We start from the raw sequence: 12,567 nt of genomic DNA on the forward strand, positions 1-12,567 counted from the left end.
GTTGGCTTTTCCCCGGAGCAACTACAGCGAACCGTAGTGATGAGAAGATGGGTCATTATAAGTTTCCCGTTATGTGTCGACTCGCCGCTATCTCACCTGGCGATCGAGCAGCGAGTCCACTACTTGTTTACTCGCATAAAAAACAAAAACCTGCAGACAGTCACCATCACAAACAGAATCTCCTCTGTGGGAAACACAAAGTCAAACTAGCTCATTCATTATTTATACAGTCTATGGCTTTTAACCGCTAGCTACGCTGAGGAGCATATAGCCTAGCTTCATAGCCGTAGCTGACTTTGTCATGCGGGCCGCCCATAGAGCTCAGCCATGGGCTTCAGCTCGGTCGCACTCAGCCTCTTTGCCTGCCTCTGGATACGCCGGCCCTGGCATTTCCAATATGGCCAGCTCCGGCGCAATTCTGGCCTGTTTGGGCTCGGGCATGTGCATTTATGTCATGTTTGATTGACAGTATCTTTCTCTTGGGGGCAACATCAGTCTAACTGGTGTCTGTTTATTCATTTTTAAAACATTTATCTGTTTGTAAATGGACCTCTTAATATATGTCATACATTATTGGACACAGGCCTTCACTCTTTTAAAATTTAAAAGGTCTGTTTGATAAAAAATGAATAAAAATCGAGCCAAACGTTTTTAAAAATACATTCAACGACCTGAATCACACTTAGCTGAAAAAGCTCAGCCCACAGGTTGTGTAATGGCCCGCTGTGCTAAATTATCCACTGCCCGCATTATGAAACATCCCACATAAGACCTTCCAACCTCAGGAGCATATATCGGATAATTGGCTGTGACACATTAGTCATTGCAGAATAACCAAATGAAAAGACTGACCTCCCATTAAGGAACAATTTTGCAGTCACACCAGATAATCTACTGCTACATGTAACTCTCTCCCTCACTCACATGCACGCATATTCCCATCAGATGGCAGCTGTCTTAGTTCTGTCATTGCGCAGCGGCCATTATCCTCGCCAAAGCATCCTGGGAATGCGGCGGCATTCCTTCAGGAGCCCCGTTCAGAGGAGGAGACCGACGACGCGCACGAGGGAACACGAGTACACCGTCGCTGCTGTTTCCAAGAGGGAGAGCCTGTCTCTGACTGTCTGCAGTTGTTGCTGTGTTTTGACGCGTGGAGCCGAGCTCGCTGAAGGAGGAGATGCGAGAGATAGTTTGTTTTGTTGTCAGGGGAGCGGGGGGCAGTTTTGTAGCGATGACAGACAAGGAAGAGAGACAAGACGGGTCAGCGGGAAAGAGCAGCATGTTCAAACTCTTTTTCCTTTTTACTTCTGCTCTGTTTTTCTTTTGTTTCCTCACCGAACATCATTGTCTCCGAACATTAAAACGTGGACTTAATTGGGGCCGCCTCAGCCACCGGGGTTGTAATTACATGCAGATTTCACAAACACCTTCTCCTTCCAGAGGAGGACTTTGTTTTGACAGCTTCGCTAACTCGTATTAAAGCTGCATATTTACCCGGATCACAGAAACATTTGCTGCCGTTCATTTACAGCTCTGATCAGGTGCTTTATGGCCCAGCTGCGAATGTAATGCAACAACTGCTTCGACGCGCTCTAAGCTCCTACAAAGTAAAAGCTCAAGTGTTGAAGACAGGAAACAGTAACGCCTTGCACCTCGCCAATAAAAACAGTGATATCAATTTGTATTCAGCACTTGAAGATCAAGGATGATGAGAATGCGTGCATTTAATTCCATCAAGGACCCCCCCTCCTCAAAAACGCTGAAAAGTGTGATTGAGTTTTTTTATGTGCCATCTGTCTGTGTTCTCGTCCCCCGGACAGATCTGCGTTTTAATTAAACAGAAGGAGACCACACACACACATAATCACACACACGTTGCAGCTTCTGTCAGCACAGCTACTTTTTTTGTAGCCCATACGCCTGACTGAGACCTGAGAAGATGAGCGGCGCGTACGTCTTTAGACGCGGGTGCACGTTAAACGTGTGCGCTTCATGTTTCGCTATCAGGTTTGATATTGCAACTGCCACCTGCGGTCAGCTCCGAGCGTTTGCCAGACATTAATCGACGACGATGAACTAACATCTGCTTGGTGTTTCACAGAGATGTCTCTAATTTTTTGCAGCTTGTTTTGAAAGTATACAAAGCTGGGCTGAAGTTATAGATAGCGGTCTCAGGTCAGCGCGCCCAACTAGTTGTAAAGTGAATCGCTGAGCAAAACATCGATTCAATTTTGTGTTACTTTCTTCTGATTCTTTATTGATCCCTGGAGCAAAATTCTCCAAGCTTATACCCCCTCCGCAGGGAGCTCGCAGCACAAAGTCAGACAGAGTAGCTCAAGTGAAGCTAGAAGCGATTCAGGTCAAGGACACTTCAGTTTAAACAAAAGCCTCTGCTCAATATTCAACCGAACGTCGCCACATGCATGATTAAAAGAGCAAACTCTGCAGGTGCTTTCTTTCCATCCCACCTGCCCTACTGTCGCCCCTGCGTGTCATTGCCTCAAGCCCTGAGCAGTCTTATCATCGTAAAAGTATTTAGTCCTGAGGTGCCTCATTCTGCTGATGCAAAAGGCCACACGACTGCAGCTTCATCAGTCTGAGCACAGGTCCGTCTCTCTCCTCCCACCGTATCTGCATTACAGGTTTGAACCCCCAGAGGAGCAGGGCACAAAAAAAAAATCTGGGCTGGAAATAAATAAGCGAGGCTCCGGTGGCACAGCGGTGATGCACAGCACCACGAGTGCAGCATTTAACCCCATCGTCTCCTGACTGAGGAGCGCGTGCTCCGTCAGCCAGCCTTAGATAAATGTGATTAAATAAACGGATTTCTCTTCAGACAAAGTAGCAACAACCTTCATTGAAGGTTAGCTGTTCTGTAAAAGAAGTTAATAATACAGGGAGTCAAGAGGGGAAATTTGAGTGTTGCTTAAAAGAAAATAATTCACTATTTCAACCCTTTTGATGCAGCTCACGCACCATGTAGAACCCGCATGCTGTTTATCAAGGCTGGCCGAGGTTTTAATGCCAGGTTGATGAGGAAAGACTTATTGTTCATGAGCATAAAAGAGAGAAAGGATCTATGTATTCTATTATTCATGTTGGCTTACTTATCAGCCATGAGGACTCACACTTTCTTGACCTTTCAGAGCAGAAATGAACGAAGAAAAACTTCCAAGAAAATAATTAATCACAGCAAACATGCATTCTCAATTTGGCTCCTCGGAGTCTTTCCTCAGTTTAGACGTCCGACTGCGAGTCACCTGACATCTAAGGAACAAATGTACAGGAAATACATCTGTGAACAAAAGACCAATCAGGGCTGTTGTGAATTACATTATCTCATAATAACAGCAGCAAGTGAACATTTTCAAAGTTGATGTGTTGGAAGCAGGAAAAATGGGCAAGCATAAGGATGTGAGCGACTTTAACAAGGGCATCTCCAAAACTGCAGCTCTTGTGGGGTGTTCACGGTCTGCAGGGGTCAGGACCGACCAAAAGTGGTCCAAGGAAGGACAACCTGTGAACCAGCGACAGGGTCGTGGACTGCATTAGGTTAGTGAAGGCTGGCCCATGTGGTCTGATACAACATAAGAGCTACTGTAGCTCAAACTGCTGAAAAAGTTCATGCTGGTTCTGATAGAAAGATGTCACACAGTGCATCGAAGTTGCATATGGGGCCGGTCAGGGGTGCCCATGCTGACCCCTGCCCACCACCAAAAGTGCTTACAATGGGCACGTGAGCATCAGAACCACAGAGCAATGGAAGAAGGTGGCCTGGTCTGATGAATCACATTTTCTTTTACATCATGTGGACGGCCGGGTGCGTGTGCGTCTCTAACCTGGGGAAGACACGTCAACAGGATGCACTATGGGAATAAGGCGAGCCGGCGGAGGCAGTGTGATGCTTTAGGCAATGTTCTGCTGGGAAACCTTGGGTCCTGCCATTCATGTGGATGTTACTTTGACTAGTACCAGCGACCTGAACATTGTTGCAGACCAAGTACACCCCTTCATGGAACTGCCACACTGCAAACATGGTTCAGGAGCGATTTGAGGAACTCGACAACAAGCTCAAGGTGTTGACTTGGCCTCAAACTTCCCCAGATCTTAATCCAATCGAGCATCTGTGGGTGGAAGAACAAGTCCGATCCATGGAGGCGCCACCTCGCAACTTACAGGACTTAAAGGATCTGCTGCTAATGCCTTTGTGCCTCAGCACACCTTCAGGGGTCTAGTGGAGTCCATGCCTCAATGGGTCAGGGTCGTTTTAGCGACAAAGGGACACATAATGTTATGGCTGATTGGTGTATGTTAAATATTCAATAATGCCGGGATATAAACAACAAAACTTTGCAAAATTCCGCAAAATTTGGTCCCCTAACAGTCACCTTCATGTCTTTTCTGTGCTGTTATCAACGGCTCCCAATGTGAAGTTCTACTTTGGATAAGAAAATCTTCATTAAATCCTCACGTTTTGCTTTCTAAATGGAACGACAACAAGGACTAATTAAGGGCTTATAAATAGAGAACGTTCTGCCGCCACCTTCTTGATACGACTTCATTTAGTGTTGTATGTTCACACATTTACTTCACAGTAACAGTTTGTTTGTTCCTGTAGCAAATTCTGAACTGGTGCTTAGAGACTAAATACCTTTTGCTTTCACGCTACCTTCATCCGTCAGTCACTACTTTCTATTCAACGTCACATACGTGTCGTCTGCAATGTTTTGCATATTTGATGGTAGTTTAGGCCGAGCTAAATGTATCAGAGAGAAACTGAGATGATCAAGGAGTAAATGGCGTGCTGGTATTCTCTTTTAATTCCTAGCTGTAGATGAAAGAAGCCTTGCTTCCGAGATGTGCGGTCTTCAAACGGATATCATTCACTGTGCTTTCTCTTACTCTGTACACTAAAGTACATCAGATATCTCTCACATCGCGGGATCAAAAAGGAGGGCTTCTTCTCGGCTGAACTGCACGTCTCGACTCCTCTCTCAGAGTTAGATAAGTTAAATATGGGCCATGCAGAGCTGACGATGCGCAGAGCTGCTTAATGACACTGAGGGCTGTTCTATTTACCTGCGAGAAATTCAGTTGTGCAGCCAGGCTGTGAAATGAAAGTTAAGTACCCAGTGTAGTGTGGGCAGAGTGATGTGCCAACACATTTGTGTGTTGTTGTGTTGTGCGGTGTTTTTCGTCGGTTGTGTGTGCGCGTGCATGCGTGTGTGCACTGACGTGTAACCGCGAGCCCTGCTCCTGGCCGACTTCATTACGGAGTCAGACTGGTGGGGAGGCAGAGAGAGAGAGAGAGAGAGAAGTCGCTGTTTGACAAAGTGTGTTTTGGTCGGCGCTGCTAATTGAACTGATGTGTCACGGAGACTTGAGGAACATTAGGCCTCCGTCTCGGCGGACTCGACCACAATAGATAAAGACGTCGGCGCTGCAGAGGATTAGTCACTCTCACATCTGGACCACTCGCGTAAACGTCGGGGTACTAGTGTGTATACTTCCTTATACACCCCGACGCACACACTTCACCTCACTTCCTCTCCCTCACACACACGCTCTCCCAGCCCAATAAGAAGTATAATGAGTGTAATGATGGTAGGAAGCTGGAGAGGCACGACTCCTTATTATTCACCACCCACAGCTGGCCACACACCACCGAGAACCTTTTGTACGTACACACTCTCTTCCGTCCAAACACACACACACACACACACAGAAGCAAAGATATACTATGTTTTTCACCCTCCACTCTACATTCATACATTCTGCAATAAAAATACGGAATGAGGCACTCAGGCTCTCTCTCCTGCTTCTTTTGCCCTGCTTCCTCCTCAGCTTGTATCCCCTCCACACCTGAAAAATAAGCAGAAAGGTCTGCGGATGGAGACTGAATGAGATAGGAGCTGCCTGAATCCCAAACTCAGCCATGCATAAAGTTATAAGCATGCACGCGCTTCACACACACACACACACACACACACACACACACATTTCAGAGCCGGAGTGGCAGCCTCAAGTCAAACTTTCACTCTGTAGTCATCTTGATACACGCCTGCACAAAAACAGCCTGACCACTGCTTCCATACTGACCAGCTTGTTTGTGCGAGGCAGTAAAGATACTATCAGGCCCCTCTCCCACACCGGCTCTCCTGAGCTGCGGCCAGAACCACATTACCGTGCCGCCCGTCTCCGAGCAGCTGCCTGTTAAAGGTGTTGCACAGCATAAAATCGCTGCTCTCCATTTGCCCATAATGCATATCGCCTCTCTCGCCGGGGGGGGAGAGTAGATATGAGTCGAAATCAGCAGACTAATTGAATCCAATTTTGTGTTCCACATGCCACTTGTCACATTCGACTGCTTTCCGCTATGTTTTCACTTTCGGTTAATTCCTCCGAAATTGAGATGTGAGCGTGGCTGAGTGAAGAGTGCAGGAAGTGTTTCCTGTTTTTCTCTTGTTTTCTTGTACTTTTATTACTCTGTTTTATTAGCTCAGCATATCGAGTGGAAAGAATGAGATGAAACATTTAAATAGCTCATTTGATCAGCGTCTTTAGCCGAAATATTTCATCAAAGTTTAATTAAAATACACCACAGCTGCTTCTTTTTGTTCACAGGCGCATTTAAATGGCAAACATGTAATATATGCCCAAGATGACCTATTCACTGCTCTGGCTCTGTGAATGTCTCTAAATGTCATTTGAATGGACTCTTTTTATTTGTATGTGTGTGCTGGGGTTAAGAATTTTATGGGCACAGCTATACTGATATTTATTTCACATCCTCAGGTCCATTTCTAATGCATAATTCATAATCCCTATAAAACATTCCTCTCTTAAAGCGGGGAGACTGTTTTTGATATTAAACCAGAAGATGCCAGGAAGGGAATATAAACTGGCCACTGTCCTTCAACATCTGTTATTGAATGCAATGCTGAGCTGTAGGGGTGGGACAAAATATCGATATGGGAATAATCGCCATCCTGACTCGTGCAATAAAATTATCAATAGGCTGGCGCCAAATTGGAGTTGATAAATACAATAATCCTGCGCTTCACCTTTTTAGGGGTCATTTTGTGTTCTTCAGTTAATCATATGTTGTGGTGTATCATTATATGATTCTCTTGCAAAATATCAATTATCACAGAATCGCGATATTATCATTACCATGGGCCAAGTATCGCGTATGGTATCACATATCATATCGCGTGTCGCCTGTGTATCATATCGCGTATCGTCTGCGTATCATTTCGCATATCGTCTGCGTATCATTTTGCGTATCATCTGTGTATCATATCGCGTATCATCTGCGTATCATATCGCATATCATATCGCATATCGTCTGTGTATCATATCGCATATCGTCTGCGTATCATATCGCAAATTGTCTGCGTATCATATCGCAAATTGTCTGGATATTGTATCGTGTATCGCATCGCGTGTCATCTGCGTGTCGTATAGTGTATTGCATCGCGTATTGTCTGTGTATCATATCGCGTATCGTCTGCATATCGCGTATCGCATCGCGTATCGTCTGCGTATCGTCTGTGTATCGTATCGCTTATCGTCTGTGTATCATATCACGTATCGTCTGCGTATCGTATCGCATATCTTCTTCTCAATCAGATTAAGCTGTACCACTTCTCATCAGGTGGTTTCTGGCCAGTTTTGGCCACATGTCCTCCCGGCGTTCCCCTGCGGTTGTATTTTTAAATATCAAAAGTGTTCAAATCAGATCAATTTTAGTCACATAAATAAAGCAAACTCTTTAGCTAAACCGTCATGTTGCTGCCTATATCTGGAGCTTAATCCTTACACAGTTGGAATTGCAAATATTTAACTACCAGAACTATGTTATGAAGTGTTATGGAACAGCAGAGAGAGCAACCGGATACAGGTAGTCCTCATATCATCATTAGTGTGTTAATTATCAAATTGGTAAAAACTGCAGCCTCTAAGTTTACATCAAACAGATCAAACTCGTGAAATAAAGATCCTTTAATTTTACCTATTATCTGGTTTGCCACCTAATTTCACAGATCGCCTACAAATCCACCACAGCTCCTTAGAGTGACCCCATTAAATGAATTGTCAAGTCACGGCTTAAATGTGTTTGTGAGTTTAAAGCAGCTCAACTAAATTAAAGTATTTTCTCCTTAAGGCTGTTTCATTTAAAAGTCTTTGGAGTCCTGCGGAGGTGACATTTTTTCGCTGCGTCACAACAAAAAGAAACATTTAAAACTCAGCAAATATTTATGTAAAGTCAGGGGGGGCGTCTTTGTTACACACACTGACCACCTTTTGCTTTCAACCGCAGATAAGCAGCAGCTGATGTGGATGCCTTTGGAGACCTTGAATGAGGTTTAGCTTTAAACCCGGTAATTATCTCCTTAGCCCTGTGCATCGACACTAATCCTACGAGAGTACAGGAAAAAAACGCTTACCAGACAAGCCTCATTAAATATTTACTGTGTTTGGCCACCATCAACAACTCACACAGCAAACACCCACAGATCGTTCGCCTCTTTCCCCCCAATCCATGCCATGTGTTGATGTCTGTCGCTGCGGGCGGCGGCGAGACGCTGAGGCCGACTTTTCTTCTCTTTTTCACTTCCTCTCCGTTATTGGCTGATAATCACAGATTGAGGGCCGGCCCGCGATGCGTGATGATGTTAAATATTAATGTCCGGAGATGATTACTGCGCTAGATGGAGAGAGGCAGGAAGTGCGGTGGAGGTGACACCCTCATTCATCACGGGGCTCTAACAGAATCTAAATCCTCCCTGTGTTTTTAACCTTGGTACCTCTGGGAGGAGCGAAAGAGGGAGAGGGGGAGACAGAAACAAGGGTGGATGTGGAGCGACGGAGAGAGATGAAGCAGAGATACAGAGGGAAAAAGAAACAAGAGCGAGCCGACGGGAAACGAGTTGTGAACGGTGTGTGAATAAGAAGGTGAAAGGAATATAAAGATAGATCGATGGGCGGAGAGAGGGAGCACAAAAGAGGAGGGAACCTGGTGAAAAATAGAGCCGCATACTGTATAATGTACCGCGCAGCTCCCCTCAGCTGACCTGTCAGCCCGTCCCATGTGACAGGCTGACGGATGTGCAGAAAGGAACTCTTATCTTATTTTGTCAAGGTCTGGCAGTCACTCAAGGCCCATTCAGCGTAAATAAACAAGTGTGAGGAAAATGGCAGCCGTCTCACCTTCTCTTCTGCGGTGTCATTTCCTCCACGCGTATCACCACCTCCGCCTCTTTATTTATTTATCCGGGGCACAAAAGGGGGTCTGGCCTGCCTATTACCCACCTATTATCTCCGTGAATCATATCGTCGGATATAGCACCGCGGAAGACGCGGACTATTTTTTTCCATCCGCTACTGCAAATAGAAGTCGGCTGAGAGAAGTGGAGGCAAAATATATACTCATAGCGCTTCTGAATGAGCCTCACATATCAAACTGTTGGAGCTCCAGCGCTGTGTTATTCATTTTTACTGCCCGGCTCTCAAAGCCACATGCAGATGCTTGAAAGAGTTGCCTTCTTTTCTCCACTTTCTCTGTCAACTTCTCCGTAAGCCCTCCGTCCTTTCCCCCTTGGTTATAAATTAAACTTGATCAATGACCTTCTCTGCCTGGCTTGTTCGCCCCTCTTGTTCCGCAAATGGTCTAATGGGAATGTATCTTCAGTAGGCGACAGTGGGCAGAGTGGACGGCTGTGTTTGGGACAGGTAGACGGGGCTTGGTCGGTTTGTACGGGTTATTTTAGAGGGGGGGGATGAGCGTTGGATCTGGCAACTTTCAGCGTAGTTAAGCAGCCAAAACTGGAATCAAGAGGCTTTCAAGGATGAGTGATGATGAAAGCTTGGAAAAGGCGGTTTATTTCCTCGTAAAATACGCTCTTTAATTTCATATTAGTCACTGCTGAGAATTTCAAAAGCCATTGTCCTGCCTATTTTTATGCTTTGGAAATGAATTTCTGACTGAGCTTGTCATGTTTAATTATTGCTTTAATGATTTGTGATTATCTCCTCCTACGCTAGACGTGGCGCATTCACCTGCCTGCAGACGTGCCTGCCATAAAATAATGTTTTTTCCGTCTCTGTGATTGCAGGAGTACCAGTCGTGCAACACCCTGCCTTGTCCTGACCTGAAGAAGACCACGCCCTGGACTCCCTGGACGCCTGTCAACATCTCCGACAACGGCGGCCACTACGAGCAGCGTTTCCGCTACACTTGCAAAGCTCGCATCCCAGACCCCAGCCTGCTAGAGGTTGGCAGGCAGCGGATCGAGATGCGCTACTGCTCCAGCGACGGATCCACAGGCTGCTCCACTGATGGTGAGTACAGACGCAGAGACAGATGGTCCCTTTCTCCTGCTATCTTAGCCGCTGGATGTTTCTCTGTTATCGTGCTCCAACTGGCTTCCTGCGTCTCAGCAGGCCTCTCTTATTGGCCTCCTCGCCTTAAGCCATCCCTTCTTTGTGTGTGCCTGTTGTTCATTAGATCTTTCTTTCCTCTCTGTCCTGCAAATGTTAAAGGAGCGCCATCTTAATCAGCTCTCGTGTTTACTCTCTCGTCCTCCTCGACTTTATCAGCTCATCAAAGCATCAGACATGTTAATGAACTTCCAATCCACAAATCCGATCAGCAGTTTACAACTAAATTTAGCTCTCCCAAGCCATCTCCCACACTCACACACACACTCGTGTGCACAAACTCAAATTACAGTCTTGCAAAGAAGCACTCCTTATCCTTCGTCCCAGCTAGCACCACACAGCCTCAGTCAGCCGCTCCCCTGGTGAATTAAACGCTGTAAATGTTTGTACAAACAGGCTGCTAATTGACAAGTTGTTTATGTTGTCAAGTGGAAGCATCCATATTAGAGGGGAGACAGGCAGGGTGGCGCGGCACCACAGCAAAGAGGCTTCAGATACAGATGCAGTAGTTAAAGTTTGTTTATGGCGCTGCTCTTTGCCTCAGAGGGAAAAGCGGATTTTTTTTTTTAGGGCTTTGGAGTTAGCGCCTGGCTAAGCTGCGGCGGCCTCCCATCACTTTGCTGTGTCTCCGGGTGGTCTCCCGCTAAAACACTCACATGCTGCACGCTGCGGTAACCACCAGGGTTAGCCCTAATGTACTCTATCAGTGGGGTTTTCTCTCCTTTGATCCCTCTCTTCCTCCTCATTTTTGATTATTAATCTCCGTCTTCCCTCCGGTGCAGTCGCTGGTACAAGTTGTTCTCTCCGCACTTTGAAGCCGACGCTTAAATGTTCCTGAAGGGTTTTAAGCGAGCACCGTCAGGCATAAAGGAAACCTTACGGCAGACTCAAAGCCTTCAGAAGAGTGACAGCCGCACATTCAAGACATTAGCGAACAAAGACTTGAGCTTTGTAGGTCTGTCTTGTTCCTGATTAGCGAGAGGAAGTAACAGACACTATGTGTTTCATTAGAGGTTGTCACCAGAAGCCTGACATGAGTGTTAATTATACCAATTGAAAAGCAAAGGTTGTGGGTTCAGCAGACACTTCTGCGATGTGTCAGTCTGCTGTGTGGAATATAAGCACATACATGCGACAGCAGGTGATGTATAAGCAGCTTCAGCAACAGGTGTACAAACGTCTTGTTTTCATTAATCAACACTGTTAACTCGGCTTATTAAGGTGCGAATGATGCACCTGTAATGCTGCAGGTCACATTTAGACCTATTTTGTTTCTCTGTTTTTGTAAGGGAAGTTATAATTTCCCTGCTAATAGAAGACTTCATGAAACAGCAGGCGTTTGTCATGATGCTTTATATTCCATCTATACTGGCTTTAAGCAGTAAGTTATTTACATGACTGCAGGCAGTGCTGCTGGTCTACATTACCTCAAATCAAATTGAATTCAACTTTTACATGAAATCAAAAATATATTTACTCAAAATGTGTCCAGTGAATCAAGTTTCTTCCCTACTACAAACAGTTTTCTCAAGGATGTCGCTCTTTTATTGAATATGAAACAGTTTCTTCTTTCAGCTCGAGTGAAAACACGCAGCCCGGCTGAGGTGTACTTGGCCTCTGTGTGCTCCTCTTCTCTTGTCCCACGTTGATTTTTCATCTCCAGACTTTCAAAATGATTAATTTCTAGTAGGAGTGTCAAAAAAGATGACAAACTCCGCTGATCCACTCCTTCATTTCAACCATTATCAAACATGCCATCCATCTGGAGAGCACTGGTGTGTGTGTGTGTGTTTGTGGGTGTGGGGGTGTGTGTGGGCAGCTTGACGTGCGTTTTGGCTAGTTTTGCCTGTGGGTGGATTTGTGCATCTGTTTGTGTGTGTGTGAGTGTGTACATGACTTTTTTCCAATATGTCCTCCTACATCCACCTCTCATAAATACATGTGGTGCCTGAGTCCCTGGCACATCAGTTTACTTTGCTTAAAGCGAGAGGCCATAGCAGGATAATAACAGCCAACGGTGCTGCTGTTTATTGATGTCCAGTACCGGGGGCAAAGGACGCCGAGATGCCTCTGAGATGATGAGCACCCAAATGCAAAGGTGTGTCGACAGATAAAGATTTACTG

General features: G+C 45.6%; 1 protein-coding gene across 2 annotated transcripts in view; it reads left to right on the plus strand.

Annotated features, from left to right (window-relative positions):
• The window catches only part of sema5a (sema domain, seven thrombospondin repeats (type 1 and type 1-like), transmembrane domain (TM) and short cytoplasmic domain, (semaphorin) 5A), a 145,899-nt gene that overhangs the window by 106,425 nt on the left and 26,907 nt on the right, over nucleotides 1–12,567 (plus strand). For both annotated transcript variants that reach the window (XR_011308562.1, XM_069667533.1), the window contains exon 16: nucleotides 10,119–10,344. Coding sequence is in view for 1 of the 2 variants with exons in the window: in XM_069667533.1 (XP_069523634.1) it covers nucleotides 10,119–10,344 (226 nt within the window). In the remaining variant the exon portion in view is untranslated. The remainder of the gene's footprint in view (nucleotides 1–10,118; nucleotides 10,345–12,567) is intronic.

The sequence above is a fragment of the Semicossyphus pulcher genome, unplaced genomic scaffold (genome assembly GCF_022749685.1).
Source record: "Semicossyphus pulcher isolate SPU_LCO1_2020_fin unplaced genomic scaffold, fSemPul1.0.p SCAF_18, whole genome shotgun sequence".
NCBI classification, from domain to species: Eukaryota; Metazoa; Chordata; class Actinopteri; order Labriformes; family Labridae; genus Semicossyphus; species Semicossyphus pulcher.